At 45.5% G+C, this 26,637-nt stretch overlaps 1 protein-coding gene across 4 annotated transcripts in view; it reads left to right on the top strand.

Moving 5' to 3' along the window:
• CHD6 (chromodomain helicase DNA binding protein 6) overlaps window positions 1–26,637 on the top strand; it is a 218,600-nt gene that overhangs the window by 121,301 nt on the left and 70,662 nt on the right. For all 4 annotated transcript variants that reach the window (XM_073606328.1, XM_073606324.1, XM_073606325.1 and 1 more), the window contains 4 exons: window positions 5,436–5,646; window positions 5,901–6,096; window positions 15,884–16,048; window positions 16,478–16,657. In XM_073606328.1, coding sequence (XP_073462429.1) covers window positions 5,436–5,646; window positions 5,901–6,096; window positions 15,884–16,048; window positions 16,478–16,657 — 752 coding nt within the window. The remainder of the gene's footprint in view (window positions 1–5,435; window positions 5,647–5,900; window positions 6,097–15,883; window positions 16,049–16,477; window positions 16,658–26,637) is intronic.

Raw genomic sequence — 26,637 nt, 5'->3', positions numbered from 1 at the left:
CCTTTCCCCAGGGTTCTTGAAGCACCCTAATCCCTATGCGGGGTGATTGAGGAGACCACAGAAACGACCCAATGATGCTGTCCAGTTTTTGGAAATATGTTTTTGGGATCCACAATAAAGAATGCCGCAGGAAGTATAATATTACTGGCAAAATCTTCATTTTGATGAGGTTAATACACCCAATCAAGGACACGGGTAGCCACTTCCATATTTGTGTTTTTTGGGTAAGCCGGGACACTAACGGGAGTAGGCTTAGAGACATATAGTCCTGGATATTGGCTGTAATTTTAACACCCAGGTAAGTAATAGAGGAAACCCATTGCAATGGAAGATTCATATCTGCCATCCCCTGGCTTCTGCACTTAGTGGTAATATCGATGACTTGCCCCAGTTCTGCCTAAGACCCGAAAAGGAGGCAAAATCGTTGAGTATTGTTAAAGCCGTCTCTAAGGAAAAGAAGCAAGTCATCAGTGTATAATGCAAGGCATTCCTGGATTGATCCCATCTGAACTGCTCCTATCTCCCTAGACTAACGAAGCGCCCTCGCTATAGGCGCAATCCTTAAGGCAAAGGGGAAAGAGGAGAGCGGGCATCCCTGCCTAGTGCCCCTACCAATATTGAAGAAACTTGAAATTGAGATCTCAAGCCTAATCGCCGTCCGTGGGTTACTGTACAGCATAGTAATCCATCTTCGGAAATTGGGACCAAATCCCATACCCTTCAACACTCTATGCATGTATCGCCAGTCGACAGAATCAAAAGCCTTTTCGATATCATAGACACTATGACTTTTGCAGGGGACTCAGGAGTATCTAATTGTAAATGCGTAAACAATCTCCTTAGATTGGTGTCAGTCGACTTCCCGGGCATAAGTCCCATCTGATCAATGTCCAACAAGGAAGGTATGACTTTGGCTAGGCGTGTCACCAGCACTTTAGTAAGGCTCTTCAGATCCATATTCAACAATGCAATAGAATGATGGGAGGAACACTTCTGTGGATCCTTACCCAGTTTCAATAAGCGCATGTAGGCATTTAACATCGAAGTCGGGAGGGCCCCTTGATCTAAACAATGAGTCAAAAGCACACTAAGTCTAGGGGCTAATTGTGTCCATATAAACTTTGTAGAAGTCCACCGGGAAGCCATCGGACCCCGGAGCCTTCTGAGGTGGAAAAGCTAGTATGGCCGCCTCTATCTCCAATGCTGTAACTTTTGCATCAAGAAGATCCACGTCAGAGTCTGACAACCTAGGTTACTGGGAGGCCTATTCCTCCCTATCTAAGCCTGTAGAGTCATATGGAGGGAGAGGGGCATAGAGAGAAGAATAATAACTCACAAATTCCGCCAGAATACTGGTCAGGTCAGTAACCAAGTCTCCCCCTGCACCTCTGATAACTGGAATGTTAACTGGTATTTTTTGATCTGCCACCAGGATGGCTAAAAGCTTGCCATTTTTGTCTCCTTGAGAGAAAACCGACTGGCTGCCTCTCAGCTTCAGTATGAGCCAGTTCAATGAAATGTAGGGATAGATGACGCCGCTCCTCCAACAGAGATGTGTAAGTAGCATCCATTGGGGATTCAGCCACCTGATCCTTCTGTACCCAGCCAGGCGACGCTCTCCAGCCTCCCCTCCTTCCCCCCACGTGGAGAGTCAGAGTAACATATAATGGATTGTGATCAGATGTGCCCTCCAGCTAAATAATCTGACTCCTGAATGTACTTTAACAGAGGAGCATTACCAAATGCCAAATCAATTCTGTCTGAGGACCTATATGTGGCAGATAAATGAGAATATGATTTAAGATCTGGGTGTTTCCACCTCCATAATTCAGAAAGACCAGATATAGAGGCCCAGGAGTGCAGTTCCACGGAGGCTGGCATATTAGGGTTAGAAGAACCAAGGCGGGGTCTAAAATAGCATTAAAATCCCCCATTAAAGTCGTAGGAAGATTTGCATACGGTGCCAATTTAACCAGGAGATCATACAGTAATTGCATATGAAAGGGAGGAGGTAAGTAAATGTTCACAAGCACCATTTTATGATCCTAGATGTCCAGTAACACTGCCACATATCGACCCCCCGGATCAGAGAACACCTGGTACAGTACAGGGGACAGCCTTACCGATTAGGATAGAAACTCCTCTTGCATAGGTGGAGTAGGTAGAATGAAACGCCCTCTGTATCGAAGGTTTGTGCAGGGACAGAATCTTCCCTGCATCTAGGTGAGTCTTTTGCAGGATGACGACATGTGGCTAAAGTTGTTTGAGATACTGAAACGCCACCGCCCTCGTAAACTTGTTATTCATCCCCCTCACATTCCAAGATGCCACGTTAAGTTTGCTATCCATTAATATACCTTAAAGAAAAATAAATATAAATGCATTCTGGTATCATAAAGATAGACAAGAATCAGAAATATGACATTGTCATTAGAGCAATACTTGGTGCAGCACATAAACATGAGTGAGCTGAATTGTAGAACACCCCCCCCCCCCCCCCCCCCCCCCGAACACCCCCCCAGCCGTTATAACTGAAACTTGTAAACTTAAAAAAACAAAAAACTGTCCGGTATGCAGCTTGAGCCCGAAAACCCAAAAAACGGAAAAGGTCCAACCGTGGGTGTCAAAAGTCCGGAAGTTCTAGTTGGTAATCCTGCTTCCCCAACTTGAGACTCCAAGCCATATGACAGAAATCTGTGAACCTATCTAACCTCAGCACAGATAAAAGGTTGCAGAAAAAAAAAATTATATCCCCAGGGCACCTCAACTGGTAGCCTGCAGGGAGACCGTAAAAATGAAGAGCAACTGGACAGCTCCATCAGCAATAGATGATCCAAAACCCTGCAGAACAACCATACATCCTCAAACAAGATCCGAGCACCAATGGGCTCTATGGGTTGGCATCCAACCAATCACAGGCATCTTGCGGGGTATCATAGAACTTGACTGCGCCTTTGTATTGAACCCGAAGTCAGCTAGGATACAGCATACTGTATTGTATTTCCTTTTCTCTGAATCTCCTCCTGATATCTGTAAAGGAGCTACATTTTTCTCTGTGATGAGCAGAAAAATTGGGAAATGGCATGATACGAGCATTTTCAAACTTTAGAGCCTGATGCTTTCTTGCTTCAGCCAGGAGCATGTCACAGTCTCTATAGTACAGAAACCAGGAAAGGCCGCGGTGGGGAGCCTGGGGGTCTTACACCCGTGGGGACATGGGCTCTTTCAACAACATATGTGGGAGGGGGTCCCCCAGGGAGAGCAGGGTTTTGAAGAATTGTTCTGCAGAGAAGACCGGTTTGGCCCCTTCAGCACCCTCTGGCAACCCCACCACCCATACATTATTCCTCCTCTGTCTATCCTTTGTGTTATCAGCTCTATGTTGCAGTGATCTTACCATGTCTCTGAGCTCAGACAACTGGGAGACCTGAGAGTGTGAGGCATCCTCCATGTCAGAAATGCGGACTTCAGCAATGGTAAGTCTGCCCTGGATCTTATCTAGATCATGTCTGAAGAGATTGCATTCAAATGCCAGGTAGTCGATGCGGCCCATTCGCTCTGCCTTGGATGCAGCAATAGCTTCCAGAATCGGTTTGGTGATGGCTGCCGTATCCACATCCAGCTCAGGACTGCGGCAGGGACATCCCTGGTTTCAGGAGCGCAATGTCTGCAGCGTGCGCCATCCCCGTGCCCTGCCGCTTGGTGCTCTGTCAAGACGACACAAGAACCAAGATGGTGGAGGTGGATCCTGTGTCTTTGCCTCGTTGAGAGCAGAGCTGCCGCTGTTCCAACAGAGCTGACCCCTTGTGCTTTTTAGACGCTGATGACTGCATTAAATGGGTCACGGACTTCTCTGCAGGTTATGTGGAGACAGAATTCAGTTAGATTAGTACTGAAAATGGATGATTTTCATGAGGAAAGCCGGAGCTCTGGGAAGACACGTCCTGCCTCGATCACATCTGGTCACGCCCTTTGTGTAATCCTTTTAATTATGCTGATCACATCACAAGCAAGTTTGAGGATGAGCAGCAGTCTCACTGCCATCATTTCTAACTGAGACATCTAATCGTCTTTTTAACGTGAATGTGATGGTAATCAGCTAAGTGTCTTTTGACTTCACTAGTGAAATTACCGCTAGATCTGTATGGTTGAAATGTGTATCATCAATAATGAGTGTCTGCAGACAACAGTAAAGGTTGGTGGAGGTTCCTTGCAAGTTTGGTGCAGCATTTCTGCAAATGGCGATGGATATTTTGGTCAGGATCGGTGGTGTCCTCGGTGCTGGCAGGTGCGGGCGGGTGCATGTCCATTGTGCCGTTTCGTCAGGGATGTATGTGGTTGGCCCCGGATTTTTTCTGCGGTGGGACGTTGACCCCAAAAGGTATGGGGGCCAGGGTAGTCCTGGGAGTGGTGGTTTGGCCCCCCGCAGAGCCCTGGTTTTGGCATTGTTGAGTCTGTATGGGGTTGCATGGAGGGGGGGAGGGATTTGGAGCAGCCTGAATCTGCAGGGGATCTGTTGGTTCTCCGGGATGTGTGGGGCAACCTGCCTGTCAAGTTGCTTCAAAAACTGTGTGTAAGCGTACCTAGAAGAATTGATCCTGTTTTGAAGGCAAAGGGTGATCACACCAAATATTGATTTGATTTGGATTTCTCTTCTGTTCATTTACTTTTTTTACTCATTGTGTTAATTGATAAAATAAACTATTAACACTTCAAAAAATGTGTATCATCATTTTTTGTCAATAGTTGTAATAGAGTTTCAGTATGTATCTAAAGAGATCCTATCGATGTTGGTGATGTCTGCACATAGCCCACCTCCCAGGCATTCATTCTTATCCAGCCACACTCAGGCCCAAACAATGCCACGCTGAGGGGTGCCATGGCAATATGCCCCAACTCCAACAGCGGAGCTTAGGCAAGCCATAGATTAATCGATTTTCTTTCCTTCCACCTCGGGTGAAAGGAAAGAAAATTGCTTGATTCCCCCATCAGCACAGTGTTGATGGGAGAGCGCCTCACGCAGCGCTATTGTATTCTGCCGGGGTGGAGGGCTGGGGCGTGGGGAGCCTTCCCGGCCGGCAGAATGCAATGACTATTGCTACCAGCTGTAGCCACCAGCAGTAATCGCATCCAGAAAAATTGGACAGGTTGGTTGTACCCAAGTCGACTGCTGAATCGACTTTGGTACAATCAGCCTGCCCATACATGGATCGAAATTCGTCCGGTTCAGCAGGGATGAGACTAATTCCGATCTATGTATGGTTGGCATTAGACTGACAGGTATACTGCAGCAGACAGGTGGAAGGGAGTGTGACTGCATAATTATATATTTCTGGGGGCGGGGAGGAGAGTGAGCGATATGCAGACACTGTCACTTTTCATGCCTCTATTAAATATGTTGAAAATTTGTTCTAAAAATGTTAACATTTTCTTAGGTGCTGAGGAAAAGATTTTAGAGGACTTCCGCAAGACGCACAATCCCGATGCCTCAGATTTCCAGCTCCAAGCAATGATACAGGCAGCAGGAAAACTTGTGCTGATTGATAAGCTATTGCCGAAACTCATTGCTGGAGGGCACAAAGTTCTCATCTTTTCCCAAATGGTTCGCTGCTTGGACATTCTGGAGGACTACCTCATCCAGAGAAGGTGGGTCACATCTAGTGATCTGTATAGAATAAAGGGATAAGTATTAATATGAAATGGGCTATAGATGTCTGCTTCTGCTTTGAAGTAGAATTTTTAGTGGCGTTTTGGAATTATTTGAAATGGGAAACGCTGGATTAAGAGTTGGTTTCCTTTTTCCATGTGAAGATAGGTCCATATTGTAGAGTCTAATTATTCTTTTAGATGTGCTATTGCCTGCATTCATAGCTGACATTGCAGCTTCTTGTTTGTTACAGATATACTTATGAGAGAATAGATGGAAGGGTACGAGGTAACCTCCGGCAGGCAGCCATTGACAGATTCTGTAAACCAGACTCTGATCGTTTTGTATTCCTGCTCTGCACTCGGGCTGGAGGATTGGGAATCAACTTGACAGCTGCCGACACTTGTATTATCTTTGATTCTGATTGGAACCCTCAGAATGATCTGCAGGTAATTTGTGAATCCTATATATAGTGGAAATAATTTCCCACAGTAATCAGTCAAGTGTTTGCTTTCAGTGCCAGCTTTCTGGCCTGCAGTGTGAATGACAGCTGGAATTAGACTGCTATGGCCAGCACACTTCCCTCTTCCCAATTATATGTCGCATTGCATTTCCAGATTTCCTTTTTATTTCTTTTTTTCTGTTGACCAACGCTTTTTGTGAAGTACCATTTATTGTTCATGGGGTTCCTATGTCCCCCAACTGTTAGATATGTATCAGAAAAAAAAATTAACGTGTAGAGAAGGGGTGTCCAAACTTTTTTCAAAGAGGGCCAGATTTAACCACTTGAGCCCCGGACCATTATGCTGCCTAAGGACCAGAGGTCTTTTTCCAATTTGGCACTGCGTCGTTTTAACTGCTAATTGCGCGGTCATGCAATGCTGTACCCAAACGAAATTTGCGTCCTTTTCTTCCCACAAATAGAGCTTTCTTTTGATGGTATTTGATCACCTCTGCAGTTTTTATTTTTTGCGCTATAAACGGAAAAAGACCGAAAATTTTGAAAAAAAATGATATTTTCTACTTTTTGTTATAAAAAAAAATCCAATAAACTAAATTTTAGTCATACATTTAGGCCAAAATGTATTCGGCCACATGTCTTTGGTAAAAAAAAATGTCAATAAGCATATATTTATTGGTTTGCGCAAAAGTTATAGCGTCTACAAACTAGGGTACATTTTCTGTAATTTACACAGCTTTTAGTTTATGACTGCCTATGTCATTTCTTGAGGTGCTAAAATGGCAGGGCAGTACAAACCCCCCCCAAATGACCCCATTTTGGAAAAGTAGACACCCCAAGGAAATTGCTGAGAGGCATGTTGAACCCATTGAATATTTATTTTTTTTGTTCCAAGTGATTGAATAATGACAAAAAAAAAAAGAAAAATATTTACAAAAAGTTGTCACTAAATGATATATTGCTCACACAGGCCATGGGCATATGTGGAATTGCACCCCAAAATACATTCTGTTGCTTCTCCTGAGTATGGGGATACCACATGTGTGGGACTTTTTGGGAGCCTAGCCGCGTACGGGGCCCCGAAAACCAAGCACCGCCTTCAGGATTTCTAAGGGTGAAAATTTTTGATTTCACTCTTCACTGCCTATCACAGTTTCGGAGGCCATGGAATGCCCAGGTGGCACAAAACCCCCCCAAATGACCCCATTTTGGAAAGTAGACACCCCAAACTATTTGCTGAGGGGCATGGTGAGTATTTTGCAGCTCTCATTTGTTTTTGAAAATGAAGAAAGACAAGAAGAAACTTTTTTTTTTTTTCTTTTTTCAATTTTCAAAACTTTGTGACAAAAAGTGAGGTCTGCAAAATACTCACTATACCTCTCAGCAAATAGCTTTGGGTGTCTACTTTCCAAAATGGGGTCATTTGGGGGGGTTTTGTGCCACCTGGGCTTTCCATGGCCTCCGAAACTGTGATAGGCAGTAAAGAGTGAAATCAAAAATTCACGCCCTTAGAAAGCCTGAAGGCGGTGCTTGGTTTTCGGGGTCCCGTACGCGGCTAGGCTCCCAAAAAGTCTCACACATGTGGTATCCCCGTACTCAGGAGAAGCAGCAGAATGTATTTTGGGGTGTAATTTCACATATTCCCATGGCATGTTTGAGCAATATATCATTTAGTGACAACTTTGTGCAAAAAAAAAAAAAAAAAAATTTGTCTCTTTCCCGCAACTTGTGTCGCAATATAAAATATTCCATGGACTCGACATGCCTCTCAGCAAATAGCTTGGGGTGTCTACTTTCCAAAATGGGGTCATTTGGGGGGGTTTTGAACTGTCCTGGCATTTTATGCACAACATTTAGAAGCTTATGTCACACATCACCAACTCTTCTAACCACTTGAAGACAAAGCCCTTTCTGACACTTTTTGTTTACATGAAAAAGTTATTTTTTTTTTTGCAAAAAAATTACTTTGAACCCCCAAACATTATATATTTTTTTTAAAGCAAATGCCCTACAGATTAAAATGGTGGGTGTTTCATTTTTTTTTTTCACACAGTATTTGCGCAGCGATTTTTCAAACGCATTTTTTGGGGAAAAAAACACACTTTTTTAAATTTTAATGCACTAAAACACACTATATTGCCCAAATGTTTGATGAAATAAAAAAGATGATCTTAGGCCGAGTACATGGATACCAAACATGACATGCTTTAAAATTGCGCACAAACGTGCAGTGGCAACAAAATAAATACATTTTTAAAAGCCTTTACAGGTTACCACTTTAGATTTACAGAGGAGGTCTACTGCAAAAATTACTGCCCTCGATCTGACCTTCGCGGCGATACCTCACATGCATGGTGCAATTGCTGTTTACGTTTGACGACAGACCGCCGCTTGCGTTCGCCTTAGCGCGAGAGCAGGGGGCGACAGGGGTGCTTTTTTTTTTTTTTTTTTTTTTTCCTTTATTATTTTTTTGCTTTTTTATCTTATTTTTAAACTGTTCCTTTCATTTTTTTTTTTTTTTTTTAATCATTTTTATTGTTATCTCGGGGAATGTAAATATCCCCTATGATAGCAATAGGTAGTGACAGGTACTCTTTTTTGAAAAAATTGGGGTCTATTAGACCCTAGATCTCTCCTCTGCCCTCAAAGCATCTGATGACACCAAGATCGGTGTGATAAAATGCTTCCCCAATTTCCCAATGGCGCTATTTACATCCGGCGAAATCTAAGTCATAAAATGCTCGTAGCTTCCGGTTTCTTAGGCCATAGAGATGTTTGGAGCCACTCTGGTCTCTGATCAGCTCTATGGTCAGCTGGCTGAATCACCGGCTGCATTCTCAGGTTCCCTGTTGAGACAGGAGAGCCAGAGAAAAACACGGAAGACGGTGGGGGGGGGGGGGGCATTCCCTCCCACGGCTTGTAAAAGCAGTCTAGAGGCTAATTAGCCGCTAGGATTGCTTTTACATGAAAGCCGACCGCTGGCTGAAAAGAATGATACCAAGATGATACCTAAACCTGCAGGCATCATTCTGGTATAACCATTCAAAGTCGTGAATGGCGTACCTGAAGACAAAAAAATGGTTAACAATAAAGCACAGTAAACGGTAAAGTATAAAAAATTGCATACCTGAAAAGCAAACATGATAAAACATAATAACAATAAAACATTGCAGAATAGAATACAGTAAAAAAGAGCAGAACAAGAGAGAGAGAATAGAGAGAGAGAGAACAATAAAACGACAACTATTTTTTTTTATTTTATATATTTTTTTTTTTTTTTACACTTTTTTTGTAACTAACTTTTATAAATGCGATGGCATCTTGGGAGACCCTGTGAAAGTGTGCCTAGTCTGTGCAATGCTGTACCCTACGCTAATACTCAACTAATGAATGGTAGCGTTCAAAACATTCACCAATGCAAAGACCAGGATTGTCAGGACAGGAGGGACAATAATAGAGGGTGTCACGCCTATATTCGCGCTTGCTGCAGACACAACATCTTTTTTGGGGGTTCGTTGGGTAGGGGTACTCAGGAGGACATAAAGAAAATGCCTCTCATGCAGCCGACTGCATTTGGTTGGGGATGTGAATGGGGGAAGTACGGGCGCTGCAGAAGCGGTGGGTTCCCAATTAGGATTGGCGAATGCAGCAGGAAGGGCACTATGTGCACGACGGGCCTGTGTTTGTCTTCTTGGTGGCAGCGGGACACTACTTGTGCTTGCCACCTCACCAGCTTGAACTGCACTTATGGGACTCGCCACGTCACCAAGTGTTACTGCAGTGCTGGTTTGACTACGACCGGGGTGTACTAGGCCGCTGGCGCTTGCCAGTTCAATAAAAAGCTACCAAAAAAACTGTTAGCGATCGCAGGGATCAGGCCTGACTCTGCGAATGCTGCAGTTATGCGTTAAGTGTTTTGTAAGTGAGAGTGATCGATCGATACTGCAATTGGGTGGGCTGGGCTGGGCCGGGCGGAGGGGCAAAATGCAGGTGCTAGCAGGTATCTGGGCTGATCCCGCTAACACTGCCTTTTTGGGAACCCTAAACTGCTGGGGACGCCAGTATAGATCTGATCGGATCAGATATTGATCTGTTCAGATACTATACCACTAAGGGAGGTGTACGGTGCGTGCGTGGGTGTTAGCGGTACTGGCGCTAATCTGACGCTGCTTGGGTCTGGTGCTTGCCAGTTCACCAAAATACTACCAAAAAAACTGTTAGCGATCGCAGGGATCAGGCCTGACTCTGCGAACGCTGCAGTTATGCGTTTAGTGTTTTGTAAGTGACAGTGATCGATCGATACTGCACTTGGGCCGGGCGGAGGGGCAAAACGCAGGTGCTAGCAGGTATCTGGGCTGATCCCGCTAACACTGTGTTTTTGGGAACCCTAAACTGCTGGGGACGCTAGTATAGATCTGATCGGATCAGATATTGATGCGTTCAGATACTATACCACTAAGGGAGGTGTACGGTGCGTGCGTGGGTGTTAGCGGTACTGGCGCTAATCTGACGCTGCCTGGGGCGACGCATATCACCGCCGGGCGATCAGGGGGCTAAACCTAATTCGGTAATAAACGGCGGGTGCCCTGACACTATAAAAAATAAACAAACTAACCAGGGTCACCCGTAACAGTTATACGGTGATCAGTGGTGAAAGGGTTAACTAGGGGGCCATCAAGGGGTTAAAACATTTATTCGGTAGTATATGGGGGTCCCTGTCGCTATAAAACGCTGACGGCGAACCTAAATATTTAGGTCCCTAACTAGCGTCACCAGCGACACTAATACAGCGATCAGAAAAATGATCGCTTAGCGACACTGGTGACAGGGGGTGATCAAGGGGTTAAAACTTTATTAGGGGGGGTTAGGGGGGTATCCTAGACCTAAAGGGGGGTAATACTAACTGTCCCAACACTGTAACTGTCACAAACTGACACCAATGCAGTAATCAGAAAAAAAAAAAACTGCTGGTGTCAGTTTGTGACAGGGGGGGGGGTGATTGGGGGGGGATCGGTGGGCGATCGGGGGGGATCGGGGTGTTTTGTGTGCCTGGCATGTTCTACTGTGTGTGTGTAGTGTTGTGCACTCACATACCTGTCTTCTCTCCTCGGGCCGGAACGGAAATTACCGAGCCGAGGAGAGATGACATCATTTCCTTTGCTGCTGAATGATGTGATTGGCCGGCGGCGATCGCGAGGGGGGGGCCACGAACGGATGGCCTCCCCCTCATCTCCGATCGCCGTGGGACAAAAGACGACCGCCTCGGGCACCGGGGGGGGTTCGATCGGACCCCCCACCCGCGGAAGGCAAATCACGTATATGTACGTGATTTTGCCTGTCCGTGCCACCTTGCCGACGTAAATCGGCGTGAGGCGGTCGTCAAGTGGTTAATGCAGTGAACATGCGTGAGGACCATTTTGCCTGACATTCTTTGAACCATTAAAATTCTGTCTAAAAGTGTGTTTGTCCGAGCACTAATACACTGCCCAACAAGAATGATCTTGCCTTTGTGGCTGTGTGGTGAAGAGATGAGCTCGGGCGTGTTATTTGGATATACCATATTTATCGGAGTATAACACGTACCTTCACTTTAAGAAGGAAGTTTCAGGAAAAAAAAAACTTAAATTTTAAATAAAGAACTATGAAGCAAAATAAGGGTCGGTGCCCATCAATGCAGCCCCGCCATTGCCACGATTTGCAGCCCCGCCATTGCCACGATTTGCAGCCCCGCCATTGCCACGATTTGCAGCCCCGCCATTGCCACGATTTGCAGCCCCGCCATTGCCACGATTTGCAGCCCCGCCATTGCCACGATTTGCAGCCCCGCCATTGCCACGATTTGCAGCCCCGCCATTGCCACGATTTGCAGCCCCGCCATTGCCACGATTTGCAGCCCCGCCAGTGCCACGAATGCAGCCTCGCCATTGCCATGAGTGCAGCCCCACCATTGCCATGAGTGCAGCCCCACCATTGCCATGAGTGCAGCCCCACCATTGCCATGAGTGCAGCCCCACCATTGCCATGAGTGCAGCCCCACCATTGCCATGAGTGCAGCCCCACCATTGCCATGAGTGCAGCCCCACCATTGCCATGAGTGCAGCCCCCGCATTGCCATGAGTGCAGCCCCCGCATTGCCATGAGTGCAGCCCCCGCATTGCCATGAGTGCAGCCTCGCCATAGCCCCACCATTGCCATGAATGCAGCACCCCCCTTGCCATGAATGCAGCACCCCCCTTGCCATGAATGCAGCACCCCCATTGCCATGAGTGTAGCCTCGGAAGGGACAGGGAGGAGGGCGGGACAAGCGCCAACAGATTGCATACAGGAGAATCTGTTTTCTCGGCAGCCTCTTTAATATAAAGTCCTGCCTCCTATGATGGACAGAACAGTCGTCCCATGGCAGCGCAGGAGATGGGACTTCCTATTACAGAGGCTGCCGTGTAAACAGGAAATTCTCCTGTGTGTACGGTACTTGTCCTGCCCCCTCCAAGGCAGCCAGCATATATATCTTTTGTGGCCCCCGGCGCTCGGGAATTCGTTGGGGGGCCACAAAAGATTACCAGGTTGGCCGTTCGAAACCGGAATGCGGGCCAGACTTTGGACATGCCTGGTGTAGAGTGTGTCCACATTTCAGCATGCCATAATTGCTCAGATCTAGGTGACAGACAACAAATTTGTTCGTATCTGAATTAGGTGTTGGCTAATTTGAATATTAAAGTGGAAGAAAAGCCTAATGCTAACTATTCTTAAAAACATCCTCTCCCCCTCCTGCTCCCTACCCTGCATATCCTGAGTAAAAAGGATCTGTTTACTTCTTTTTTTTTTTTCCTGGAGCTACAGCTCCCCTCTGTAAAGGAGCGCTGAACGACAACTGAATTCCTGGAGCCGTGACATCACGCGTAGGCTCCCATGGCCCAGGCATTGTGAGTGCTCCCTCCTCTCCCCTGCAGCAGCCACTCGCTGACACAGGAGCTGGAGCTGCAGGATCACATAACTGGATTGGATTTAATGAGTTCCCATCCGGCCTATAGTACAATGACGGCTGGGTGGACATTATATGATGTCCTGCCCAGAGCGCACCACGCGTGCGCCCTACAGGCTGCTCTGCGGGGTTACCTGTCACCTGCTGTGTCCAGCAGACACAGCAGATAACAGATCAGTGTATCGGCCACTGCCGGTACCATGTGATTGCTGTGATTATTCACAGCAGATCACACAACAATTGTACACAATGGATAGCTTCCATTCGTGTCATTCATTGTGTACTATTGTGTTGATCTCTGTGATTGGTCACAGTGATTACATGGGTACAGACAGGGCCAATCACAGCCCATATGTACCATGTGATTAGTTGTGGCCAATCACAGCTAATCACAATGGTAAACAATGAATCGATTTCATTCAGTAAAAATGGTTGCTTATAACAGTAATAACTTATCAATAATCGTAGTGTACAGAAAATAAATCCTGATCACCTCCCCAGAGTAGTATAGTGTTGCTCTTGTCACAGCATGCAAAAAAAAAAAAAAAATGTAAAAGAAAACATTTTTTTACATACTGTAACCAGTCACTGTCCTACATCACTGCCACACCAGTCATCTGATGACGCTGTACTGTACTGGTTGACCGTGTCATAAAAATAAATAAAAGGTGGCAAATTCCTTTTTTAACCACTAGCCGACCAGCTTTCGCAGTTATAGTGCGACAGGTTGGCTCGGCTGGGCAAATCCTTTAGGAGGACGCAGCAGGCGTGTGCGCCGCCGTGTGTCCCCGGAGCCGATGCGCGTGTCCGCCAGGCGCGATGACCGCCGGGCACCCGCAATCACTCGTGACAGAGCGAGAACTGGGATCTGTGTGTGTAAACACACAAATCCCGGTTCTCTCAGGGGAGAGGAGGGAGATTGTGTGTTCATACTAACTATGAACACTGATCTCTCTCCTCCCCTAGTCAGTCCCATCCCCCTACAGTTAGAACACACCCAGGGAACACAGTTAACCCCTTGATCGCCCCCTAGTGTTAACCCCTTCCCTGCCGGTGTCATTTATACAGTAATCAATGGCTATTTTTAGCTCTGATCGCTGTATAAATGTCAGTGGTCCCAAAATAGTGTCAAAAGTGTCCAATCTGTCCGCCACAATGTCGAAGTCCTAATAAAAAATCGCAGATCACCGCCATTACTAGTAAAAAAAAAAAAAAAAAAAAAAAAAAAAAAAAATAATAAAAATTACATAAATCTATCTCCTATTTTGTAGACGCTAGAACTTTTGTGCAAACCTAGCAATATGCGCTTATTGCGATTTTTAATTTTTTTTGTATTTTGTTCCTTCTTACCAAAAATATGTAGAATACATATTGGCTTAAACTGAGGAAAATTTTTGTTTTGTTTTTTTTTTGTTTTTTTTTTTTTTAATTATTATAGCAAAAACTTCAAAATATTGTGTTTTTTGCAAAATTGTCGCTCTTCTTTTGTTTATAGCGCAAAAAATAAAAATCACAGAGGTGATCAAATGCCACCAAAAGAAAGCTCTATTTGTGGGTAAAAAAAACATCAATTTTGTTTGGGTACAATGTCGCATGACCGCGCAAATTGTCAGTTAAAGCGATAAAGTGCTATATCGCAAAAAATGGCCTGGTCAGGAAGGGGGCAAATCCTTCCGGAGCTGAAGTGGTTAAATTTCTTAATTTTTCAAAAAATTGTGAAAAAAATTACAACCTCAAACTCGCCATGCCTCTTACTAAATACCCTGGACTGTCTACTTTACAAAAATTGGTAATTTGGGGGATATTTGTACTGTCTTGGCATTTTCGGGCCTCGAGATATGAGATACATATGTACATACAGTACAGGATTGATTGATTTTCAGATACAGTATATGCTATAGTTTGTGAACTTTTATAACTTTCCTACAGACTAAATAATTTACACTGATTTGCATTATTTTCACCAAAGAAATGTAGCCATATACGTTTTGGCCTAAATGTATGAAAGAACGGTTATTTATTTACAAAATCTTAGAACAGAAAAACGCTTCCCCCCCCCCCCCCCCCCAATTTTCGGATGTTGCAGAACTAGAAAGAATTCAGCAAAGGGCAACAAAATTTATAAGGGCATAGAAACATAGGCCTCTTAAAAAGAAAGATTTGCTGAACTGAACCTATTTGCTCTTTGAAGTGAGACCATAAAGAAGGTAGGGGTGTGAAGGGAACTGGATGTGTTTCTAAAGCTGCCTATATACTGATCGGTCCAGCAGGGATCAACTAAATTTCGATCAGTATGTGGGCTCCCCCATTAAACTGAAGTTAGCTGTTTAATCGACTTCTGCCAAAGGGGCATGTTGGAAAATGTTTATTGGATGGAGGAACCTGTAAGTGGTAGTTTGTTTGTTTGATTTTTTTTTCATTGTTTGCCAGCTGAACATAAAAATAAAATAACAATGCACACATTGTAACTGCTGCCAACATTTGTGAGAAATGCCATTGTGCATTGTTGATCCAGGGAGTATCCAGTTGCCTGTGGAAATCGGGAAGGATTGTTTCCTGTTAGAGATGGGAGCAAAAGTTTTTTGTTTTGTTTTTTGTATTTTATATTCATGGCTCTGAGGTTGTAATTTTTTTTTCTTTGGTTTGAAAACCTCCTGTAGTTACTGGTCCTACAATATTTCAGTGTTTGTAATGCCCTGCTTTCAGACTCTTTGGAGACAAGAATTTGAATCCTAAATTGTTTGTTTTAAATTCTGTTGTTTTGACTATTTTGCCTTGTGTCTGATGTTTCTAGGCCCAAGCACGCTGTCATCGTATTGGTCAGAGCAAGGCGGTGAAAGTGTACCGTCTGATAACAAGGAACTCTTACGAGCGGGAGATGTTTGACAAGGCAAGCTTAAAACTAGGATTGGACAAGGCAGTTCTACAGGACATCAACAGAAAAGGAAACACTAATGGGGTAAGTATCATGCATTATTCGATTACTAAAATAAATTGTTCCTTTCAAAGAATATTTACCTCTCCTATGGCCTGTGCTACAGATCGCTGCAGTTGATCTCCAGACACTGGCATTTAAGTGTGCTGTTCGCTCCCTGCACTAAGTAGTTTAATCTGCCAGTCCTTACGTCACTGCTGTACAGTGGCAGGCCTCTTTGGCCGAGTGGACAGGTTTCCAAACTAAAGATAACAAATGGTTCCATGATTCATGTTATGTCTTCCTTCTTATAGCCTAATCTTCTTAACATATGAGTTCAGATATGTTTGTTTTTTTTTTTTTTTTTTTTGTAGTTTTCAAAAACATTGTTTAAGCTGAAATCCTCTTTAATTTGTGTATTACAATTCTGAGGTTTTGCAGGTCTCCCAAATGTGTTACTTTACTCCTCTCTAGGTGCAACCGTTGTCCAAAATTGAGGTTGAGGATCTTCTCCGGAAGGGAGCATATGGTGCTCTGATGGATGAAGAGGATGAAGGTTCCAAATTCTGTGAAGAAGACATTGATCAGATTCTGCAGCGTAGAACACAAACCATCACTATCCAGTCTGAAGGGAAAGGCTCAACATTTGCCAAGGTAATGCAGGAGCAAGATAAACATTTATTTATAATTTTTCATAATCGGAGTTAACTAGTGTCCTTAGGTGAGGGATGTGCCTACAGATAGCTCTGTGAAGATTTTCCTTGTCAGGGCTTACTCCTGATTACCTGGTCTGTTCCAAACACACCTTATGGGGATGAGAACTTCAAGTCGGCGCTAAATCCTGCGAGCCACAGTCTCCATGGTGCAGTATATCTGGTGACCTTACCAGCAGGGTGCTATTTAGGCCCAAGGCAGTGTTCCCCCTGGAGGGCAGTCAAGTACCTGATGAACCTGCAAGGAACACCTGCTATGGGTAAAGGTTGGGCCTGCTGGCTCTGTAGCTATGGACTGGTGACTGCCTTTGATGTAATAATGAAGCATGCGGTAGTAGTCCCCCCTACCCCCCCCCCCCCCCACCCCCAAAGGGTTGGTGTGGCACTCCCCTGCACATGCATGTGCACAATTTTTTTGCCAGTTTCCAGGTGCAGTACACTTGCATTTTGAGCTCCTGGTCCTGCACTGGTTGCATCACACTGGAATTAATGCTGATTCAGCACCATTCTACCTTCAGTCCTGCACAGCTGCAGTTGTCACTAATTTAACAGCAAGTATTCGGACACTTGTCTCCTGGGGGGTGACTTGCCACATAGGTGTTTTGGCATAGGCCAACACTTCTTTCAGCTGGGTGGCTGGTACCTGGTAACTTGCTTCTCACAAGCAGCTTGTTCAGAAACTGACTTCAAATGCCCAGCAGACTTTACAAGTCCTGGAGAAATTTGGCTGAGTGTCTAACCTTCAGAAGTACACCTTGGTTTCAACACAACATCTAAGTTACTTAGCATTAGTACTCAACATGGCACAGGTGAAAGTACTACTTCCCTTCCACAAGAGAAATGCCAGTCTCCACATTCCCAGGAGCCCCTAAGGTTGTTGCAAAGTACCTTGACCATGCATGATGGTATTAGAGGAAATGGTAGCAGATCCCTGTCAGTCTGGGACAAACATTAGTACTCTTTCTTTCTCGAACATCACGGGACACAGAGCCACAGTAATTACTGATGGGTTATATAGGTATCACTGGTGATTGGACACTGGCACACCCTATCAGGAAGTTCAACCCCCTATATAATCCCTCCCCCTTGCAGGGATACCTCAGTTTTTACGCCAGTGTCTTAGGTGATGGACGTGTAAAGATGTCCTGTGCTGAGCTCCAAAGGGAATATCCTAAGATCCTATACTGGGGCAAGCCAGGCGAACCGGATCCATTCAAAGTGTCTTTTCATGGCCGAATTGAATGGTACCCGGGCCTCGTGTCCGAAGAAACGAGGTTTTACCCGTAATGCTTCTCTTTTTAGAGAGCTGGACCCCGCAGATCAGAAAATGGCTTTAAACTTCCTAATTTCTGGCGAGGTGCTTTACGGTCCCAGAACTGTTGGATCCCCCTACTGATGGGGGCCCCAGTCTCTGACGGTTTTTTCAAACGGAGCCCACCGTGAGAGGTGAAGATTACCCTGCGGCTGGATAAGGTAAGAGGAGATTCCACAGAATTTTTGAGTTCTAGTGGCTTTTCTCCTTTAAGGTAAATGCATGCTATGCCTATTGTGACCACCGGGGGCTGCCAAGAGCACAAACCTGCACATGCTGACTCTGTCTCAGGTGTTGTAATCGCTGTTTATGTCCCAGTGTCTCAAGCAGGCTGCAAACAGGTAAGGTGGAAAGGGGGATTTCTCATGTTTGAATGTTCCCCCCCAGGCTAGAGAGGGGCCACAGGGGTCTAGAAAGTGGTTATACCACCCGGGCTTTGCGGCCTAATGGCCACCATCTCTCAAGATAGCCGTTCAGGCAGATCTTGTACCAGTCCCCCCCCCCCCCCGCTCCCAGCCTTCCTCCAGAAGCATGACAGGAGAGTCGGCCAGCGTGGGAAGCGCTTGTTTTTTTTTTTCAAAACTCGAAGGGGGGGCGGTAGAGGGGGAGGGGCGGGACGTCAGCACTGAGTGCTTAGACTCCCCACTCAGGCCAGCTGCAGGCTATTAGAGGCACTCTGTACAGGTGCACACAGCCTTCTGAGAGACACAGAGCTGACGGTCGCATGTAAGGTGGGACACAGGCATTCTCCTAGGCAGCATTTACTGAAGTAACACCAGACTGAGCATTGGGTAGCAAGGCTTTTAGCCAGACTACATCGCTCAGCTCATTTGTATACCTCACACCTTGTTGCTTTGCACTATGGGCAGAAGAGGTTCAAGCACCCCAGGAACCAGAGACACTAGGGGATCTCGTTCAGGTTCTGAGGGCCCCCTGTCGGCAGCATCCTCCCAGCCTAAAGATGGGCCAGGGACGGCTAGCCAGGGAGAGCCATCGGGGTCAGGGGCTACACCTGCTTCTGGCACTTCAGCCCCTGTATATATTACACAAGAGGTTTTTTCCTCAACCATTAATGGTCTAGAGGAAAGATTAATGGCCGTGATTACGTCTTCACTCAGTGGAAGAAAACGCACTAGGCTTTCCTCTGTTCCCCAAGACCCTCAGACAGAGGAGCTCTGGGATAAAGGAGATGAATCCCTTTCAGAGGATCGGGATGGGATGGATGATTCCTCTTCGGAGGATTCAGGTGGAGAGGGACCCTCTGCGACTTCCCAAGAGGAGAAAGTCTTAGTGCAGATCCTCACTGGATTGGTCCGCTCCACATTTAAGTTGCCCATACCTGAAACTGCTAAAGAATCCTCTTCTGCTTTGGGGTCACTGAAACCTTTCCAAGCAGCACATGCTTTTCCTGTTCATACTTTACTTGAAAAGCTTATTTATTCTGAGTGGGATCACCCAGACAAACGTTTTTTTTCCACCGAGAAAGTTTTCAACACTTTATCCGATGGAAGAAAAGTTTATTAAAATGTGGGGAATACCGGCTATTGATGCCGCCATTTCCTCCGTAAATAATATCCTGTAGACAATGCTCAGATGCTCAGGGATCCTGTAGATAAAAGGATGGAATCCCTATTGAAGGATGTTTTCTCCTTAGCAGGATCAGTGGCCCAACCTGCAGTAGCAGCGATTGGAGTCTGTCAATACTTAAGAGACCATGTTAAAGCGGAGCGCCGCCGAAAAAAAAATTTTTAAAAGTCAGCAGCTACAAATACTGCAGCTGCTGACTTTTAAAACATGGACACTTACCTGTCCAGGGCGCCCGCGATGTCGGCACCCGAGGCCAAAGCGTCTCTCCGTCCTTGGGTGCTGCCGCCTCCATCTTCGTTAAGGGAATCAGGAAGTGAAGCCGTGCGGCTTCACTTCCCGGTTCCCTACTGCGCATGCGCGAGTCGCGCCGCGCAATACGAATGCTCCCTGCTGCCTCTGGGACCCGTGTGTTTCCCAGCAGGCAGCGGGGAGGGAGCAGGAAGTGGCGTAAATAACCGCAGATTCTGCGGCTATCTACGCCAGAAGTGGGTACAGATACCTGTAATATACAGGTATCTGTACCCCCCTCCCCCCTGAAAGGTGCCAACTGTGTCACCGGAGGGGGGGAGGAACCTGATGAGTGGAAGTTCCACTTTTGGGTGGAACTCCACTTTAAGCAGGTCATCAAAGTATTACCTGAACAGCAGGCCCAGGGGTTTGCTAACATTCCAGCGGCCTTATGCTTTGTGGTTGAGGCCATTAGAGATTCTATTGTGCAAACCTCCTGTCTTTCACTGGGGTTGGTGCATATACGTAGAATCCTATGGTTGAAAAATTGGTCAGCCGAAGCACCATGTAAGAAGCTACTGGCTGGGTTTCCATTTCGTGGTGCAAGGTTGTTTGGAGAGGACTTGGATAACTATATCAAGAGAATCTCTTGTGGGAAAAGCACTCTCTTACCTGTCAAGAAGAAGAGTAAGCGTCCCTCTTTCAAACGGACTCTTTCCCCAGCGCCGGGGGCTTCAGCCTCCAGGCAGTCTCGACGGCCGCCTCCATCGGGGTCCAGAGACAAGAGTCAACCCCAGGGACAAAAGAAGTCCTGGGGAAAGAAGCCTACTAGGCAAAACACTAAGACCTCTGAATGAGGGGGCGCCCCCGCTCACTCGAGTGGGGGGAAGACTGCGACAGTTCTCAGAGCTCTGGCAGGAGGACTTCCAGGACAGATGGGTAATCTCCACGGTAAATATAAGTAGATAGATCCGCGCTTAGGACAGAATGAGAGCTGCTGCCAATCTCTAATTAGTACCCCTTAGGGTCTAATTACATAATGAATAAAACAGATGAGAATGGAAACGGCGCTGCCCTTTATAGTATTATTGCGTACCAGGTAAAATTGTCACAGGATTCACACCTAAATCCAGGTGACCATGATACATAAAAGCTCCACCAATATTAAAAAATAATACAGTCTAAAACAGGGTGGATCATATATTTAAAGATGGCCAAAGTTTCAAAAAACACCATTGCTTTAAAAACTACTAAATAAAGTGCATCCCTTCAGCGGGGTGGAGGTGTTGACCAATTTGGATTTTAATAAATAAGTGAAGAAAGTTATTATAGTGAGCTGTGCAAAGAAGCAGTGCAAAATATGGAGTTTAGCCCCAATGTTCAAAAATATTGGGACAAGATGGCGCCCAAAAAATTTTTTTATTAGATAGTAAGGGAGAAAATGTGAAATTTATTACCAGTGTAATATCTGTGTTACCCTTTCATATATATATGTGCAAAAAATAATAAATACAGTAGTGTTTGACTCAAATGTTCAAAAATATTGGGACAGTGTGGCACTTGTGAGACGTGAAGTGTCCTGATGTGTGACGGACTAAAAATTCAGTAGAAACCCTGCCTGTGCATAAATAAAATTAAAAAGGTAAATAAATAAATATTCAATTAATTCCAATTTCCTATCTATGATGCCAAGCAATATGGTTAATTTCATGAAAAGTTTATATATATTCCATGCAGAGAAGAATATTGTAAACCAGGTGGGGAGAGCAGAGTTCGGCTATAAATGCTGTTTATTTCACCCTAGAGGGTACACCGCAGTGACTTCTGTGCGATTTTTCATAAGGTGACTTGAAGCGCTCGCCCCCCAGTGCTGCCCCACTCACCAGAAATAATCACCCCTACAGGGGTACCGAGCGACAAAGTGGGTGCCTTAGGGCGGGTGTTGTTCACTCCAAAAACTGCTTCCAATCCTCTGCTTAGTGCGGTCCTCACGGTTGTTCCAGGGAAAGTGAGTGTTCTAATATCACCATACTACTCCAGCAGTGTACCACCTTTAAACTGTTAGACTCTCCAGATGACCGAAGAAAAGAGAAACACAAGGGGCTGCCTTCGTGAAGTATGTAAAGGTTGTTTATTCCAATTAAGCAAAGAAAAGTCCAAAACGAAAGTCCAAAAAAGAAACAAGCCATAAAATATTGAAATCAAATCATGCTGCGCTGTATGCAAGGAACGGACCAGCATCGAATTACGAGCGTGCGTCCCAACTTGCGTTCCAGCGTCCACTTCCGTGTATGACGTGTGAGCGTGACTCCGAGTGCTGGTCCGTTCCTTGCATACAGCGCAGCCTGATTTGATTTCAATATTTTATGGCTTGTTTCTTTTTTGGACTTTCGTTTTGGACTTTTCTTTGCTTAATTGGAATAAACAACCTTTACATACTTCACGAAGGCAGCCCCTTGTGTTTCTCTTTTCTTCGGTCATCTGGAGAGTCTAACAGTTTAAAGGTGGTACACTGCTGGAGTAGTATGGTGATATTAGAACACTCACTTTCCCTGGAACAACCGTGAGGACCGCACTAAGCAGAGGATTGGAAGCAGTTTTTGGAGTGAACAACACCCGCCCTAAGGCACCCACTTTGTCGCTCGGTACCCCTGTAGGGGTGATTATTTCTGGTGAGTGGGGCAGCACTGGGGGGCGAGCGCTTCAAGTCACCTTATGAAAAATCGCACAGAAGTCACTGCGGTGTACCCTCTAGGGTGAAATAAACAGCATTTATAGCCGAACTCTGCTCTCCCCACCTGGTTTACAATATTCTTCTCTGCATGGATTATATATAAACTTTTCATGAAATTAACCATATTGCTTGGCATCATAGATAGGAAATTGGAATTAATTGAATATTTATTTATTTACCTTTTTAATTTTATTTATGCACAGGCAGGGTTTCTACTGAATTTTTAGTCCGTCACACATCAGGACACTTCACGTCTCACAAGTGCCACACTGTCCCAATATTTTTGAACATTTGAGTCAAACACTACTGTATTTATTATTTTTTGCACATATATATATGAAAGGGTAACACAGATATTACACTGGTAATAAATTTCACATTTTCTCCCTTACTATCTAATAAAAAATTTTTTTGGGCGCCATCTTGTCCCAATATTTTTGAACATTGGGGCTAAATTCCATATTTTGCACAGCTCACTATAATAACTTTCTTCACTTATTTATTAAAATCCAAATTGGTCAACACCTCCACCCCGCTGAAGGGATGCACTTTATTTAGTAGTTTTTAAAGCAATGGTGTTTTTTGAAACTTTGGCCATCTTTAAATATATGATCCACCCTGTTTTAGACTGTATTATTTTTTAATATTGGTGGAGCTTTTATGTATCATGGTCACCTGGATTTAGGTGTGAATCCTGTGACAATTTTACCTGGTACGCAATAATACTATAAAGGGCAGCGCCGTTTCCATTCTCATCTGTTTTATTCATTAATCTCCACGGTAACCTTAGGGTACAAGCTGGAGTTTCAGGAATTCCCCTCTCCTCGGTTCCTCAGATCAAATGTTCCCAGAGACCCAGAGAAGAAGCAGTCGCTCCTTCTAGCGTTAGAGCGACTTTTGTCGCAGGAGGTCATTATGATAGTTCCCGCAAAGGACCAGGGATTGGGCTTCTATTCCAACCTTTTTATGGTCCAAAAGCCAAATGGGAAAGTCAGGCCCATTCTGGACTTAAGGGATCTGAACCGATTCCTAAGGATTCAATCCTTCCGCATGGAATCAATTCGAACAGTAGTTCCCACCCTGCAGGGAGGAGAATTTCTGGCATCAATAGACATCAGAGATGCATATCTGCATGTGCCCATTTTTCCTGCTCATCAGAAGTTTCTGCGCTTCGAGGTAGGAGGGCGCCATTTCCAGTTTGTGTCTCTGCCTTTCGGGATAGCCACTGCACCTCGAGTGTTCACAAAGATCTTGGCTCCTCCTCTGGCCAGATTAAGGGCTCAGGGTATAGCTGTCATAGCATACCTAGACGACCTGCTCTTGATAGACCTGTCGATAGCCTCTTTGAATGGAAACTTGAGGACCACAGTCGGGTATCTAGAACACCTGGGTTGGATCCTCAACTTGGAAAAGTCTTTCCTAAAACCAGTAAGAAGACTGGAGTATTTAGGTCTGATTATAGATACAAGCCAGGAGAAAATATTTCTACCCCAGGCAAAGATCACTGCTTTGAGAGAGCTGATTCTGACAGTAAGGACCAAGAAGGGTCCCTCAGTCCGCCTTTGTATGAGGCTACTAGGGAAGATGGTGTCTTCATTCGAAGCAGTTCCCTATGCTCAGTTTCACTCAAGAATGCTGCAACACAGTATTCTGTCGACCTGGAACAAGAAGGTTCAGGCATTAGACTTTCCGATGCACCTGTCGCATGCGGTGCGTCAGAGCCTCAATTGGTGGCTCATACCCGAAAACCTGCAGAAGGGGAAATCCTTTCTACCGGTTACCTGGACGGTGGTAACAACAGATGCCAGTCTGTCAGGTTGGGGAGCAGTTCTGGAACAGGCTGCGGTCCAAGGGGTATGGTCCAAGACAGAGAGGACCTTACCCATCAACATTCTGGAGATCCAGGCGATACATCTAGCTCTAAAAGCCTGGATTATCAGGCTACAGGGTTGTCCGGTCAGGATCCAGTCCGACAATGCCACAGCAGTGGCTTATGTCAATCATCAGGGAGGCACCTGGAGCCGAGCTGCTCAAAAAGAGGTGAACCAGATCTTAGTCTGGGCAGAGATGCATGTGCCATGCATATCGGCAGTTTTCATCCCGGGAATAGAAAATTGGCAGGCGGACTATCTAAGTCGCCAGCAGTTACTTCCAGGGGAATGGTCTCTGCATCCCGACGTCTTTTGGGCCATATGCCAAAGATGGGGGGTTCCAGATGTAGATCTCTTTGCATCCCGATTCAACAAAAAGATAGACAGATTTGTGGCAAGGACAAAAGATCCTCTTGCATGCGGGACGGATGCGTTGGTGATTCCGTGGCATCGGTTCTCACTGATTTACGCATTCCCGCCTATTCTGCTACTACCACGACTCCTTCGCAGGATCAGGCAGAAAAGGAAGTCGGTACTTCTGGTGGCCCCCGCTTGGCCCAGAAGGACTTGGTATGCAGAAATAGTAAGGATGACGGTGGGTTCCCCGTGTGGACCCTACCGGTACGCCCAGACCTGTTATCTCAAGGTCCAGTGTTCCATCCTGCCTTACAAACGCTAAATTTGACGGTTTGGCTATTGAGACCCACGTTCTGAAGAGTCGTGGGCTCTCAGGTCCTGTCATATCTACCTTGATTAATGCAAGGAAGCCAGCTTCCAGGATGATTTATCATAGAGTCTGGAAGGCTTATATAACCTGGTGTGAATCCAGAGGTTGGCATCCCAGGAAATATGTCATAGGTAGAATCCTTGATTTTCTACAGATGGGATTAGAGATGAAGCTGGCCTTGAGTACCATCAAGGGCCAGGTCTCTGCTTTATCAGTATTATTTCAGCGGCCACTTGCTTCGCATTCTTTGGTCCGAAACTTTATGCAGGGGGTGATGCGTCTTAATCCTCCGGTTAAAGCGCCCCTAAACCCCTGGGACTTGAATTTGGTCCTGGCTGTGTTACAGAAACAGCCTTTTGAACCAATAAGTCAGATTCCTTTGGTCTTGTTGACAAGGAAATTAATTTTTCTGGTGGCCATCTCTTCTGCTAGAAGAGTATCAGAATTAGCAGCTCTTTCCTGTAAGGAGCCTTATTTGATTATACACAAGGATAGAGTGGTACTACGCCCTCATCCTAGTTTTTACCGAAGGTGGTTTCTGATTTTCATTTAAACCAAGACATTGTTCTACCTTCCTTTTTTCCAGATCCCTGTTCTCCGGAAGAGAGATCTCTACATTCGTTGGATGTAGTAAGAGCAGTTAAGGCCTATCTAGGGGCAACTACTCAGATCCGCAAGACGGATGTTTTGTTTGTGCTGCCAGAGGGTCCCAATAGAGGACAGGCAGCGTCAAAAGCTACCATTTCTAAATGGATTCGACAGTTGATCATTCAAGCTTACGGTTTGAAACAGAAGATTCCTCCGTTTCAGATCAGGGCACATTCCACAAGGGCTATTGGTGCTTCTTGGGCAGTGCATCACCGGGCCTCTATGGCTCAAATCTGCAAGGCCGCAACCTGGTCTTCAGTTCATACATTCACCAGATTCTATCAGGTGGATGTGAGAAGGCATGAGGATATCGCCTTTGGGCGTAGTGTGCTGCAGGCAGCGGTACAGGGTCCTCAGGTCTGATTGCACCCTACTTGGTCGTGGTTCCCCCCCCTCAGGTAGCATTGCTCTGGGACATCCCATCAGTAATTACTGTGGCTCTGTGTCCCGTGATATCCTTCGAAAGAAAAGGATTTTACAGGTAAGCTGTTTTAAAAAATCCTATTTTCTCTACAATGCATCTGACTCCCCAGAACAGATTGGCTGTGGAATGCATATCCATGTGGATGCTGGATACCAGGAAATCCTTCCTTCTGATGAATTTAAAGATCTTGACCACTGATGCCAGCCTATTGGGCTGAGGCAGGTGTTCTGGAGAACCTATTGGTTAAGAGAATGGTTGTCAGAGGAGCGAAAGTTGACGAACAGCATCCTAGAACTTTGGGCAATTCAGCTGGCTCTCTTACATTGGTCTGTCTTATCTCCCCATCAGGGTGCAGTGGGTCACTGCCACTGCTTGTACATCTTGTACATC

Source organism: Aquarana catesbeiana, linkage group LG12 (assembly GCF_042186555.1).
Source record: "Aquarana catesbeiana isolate 2022-GZ linkage group LG12, ASM4218655v1, whole genome shotgun sequence".
NCBI classification, from domain to species: Eukaryota; Metazoa; Chordata; class Amphibia; order Anura; family Ranidae; genus Aquarana; species Aquarana catesbeiana.
This window is presented reverse-complemented; position numbering and strand designations above follow the sequence as displayed.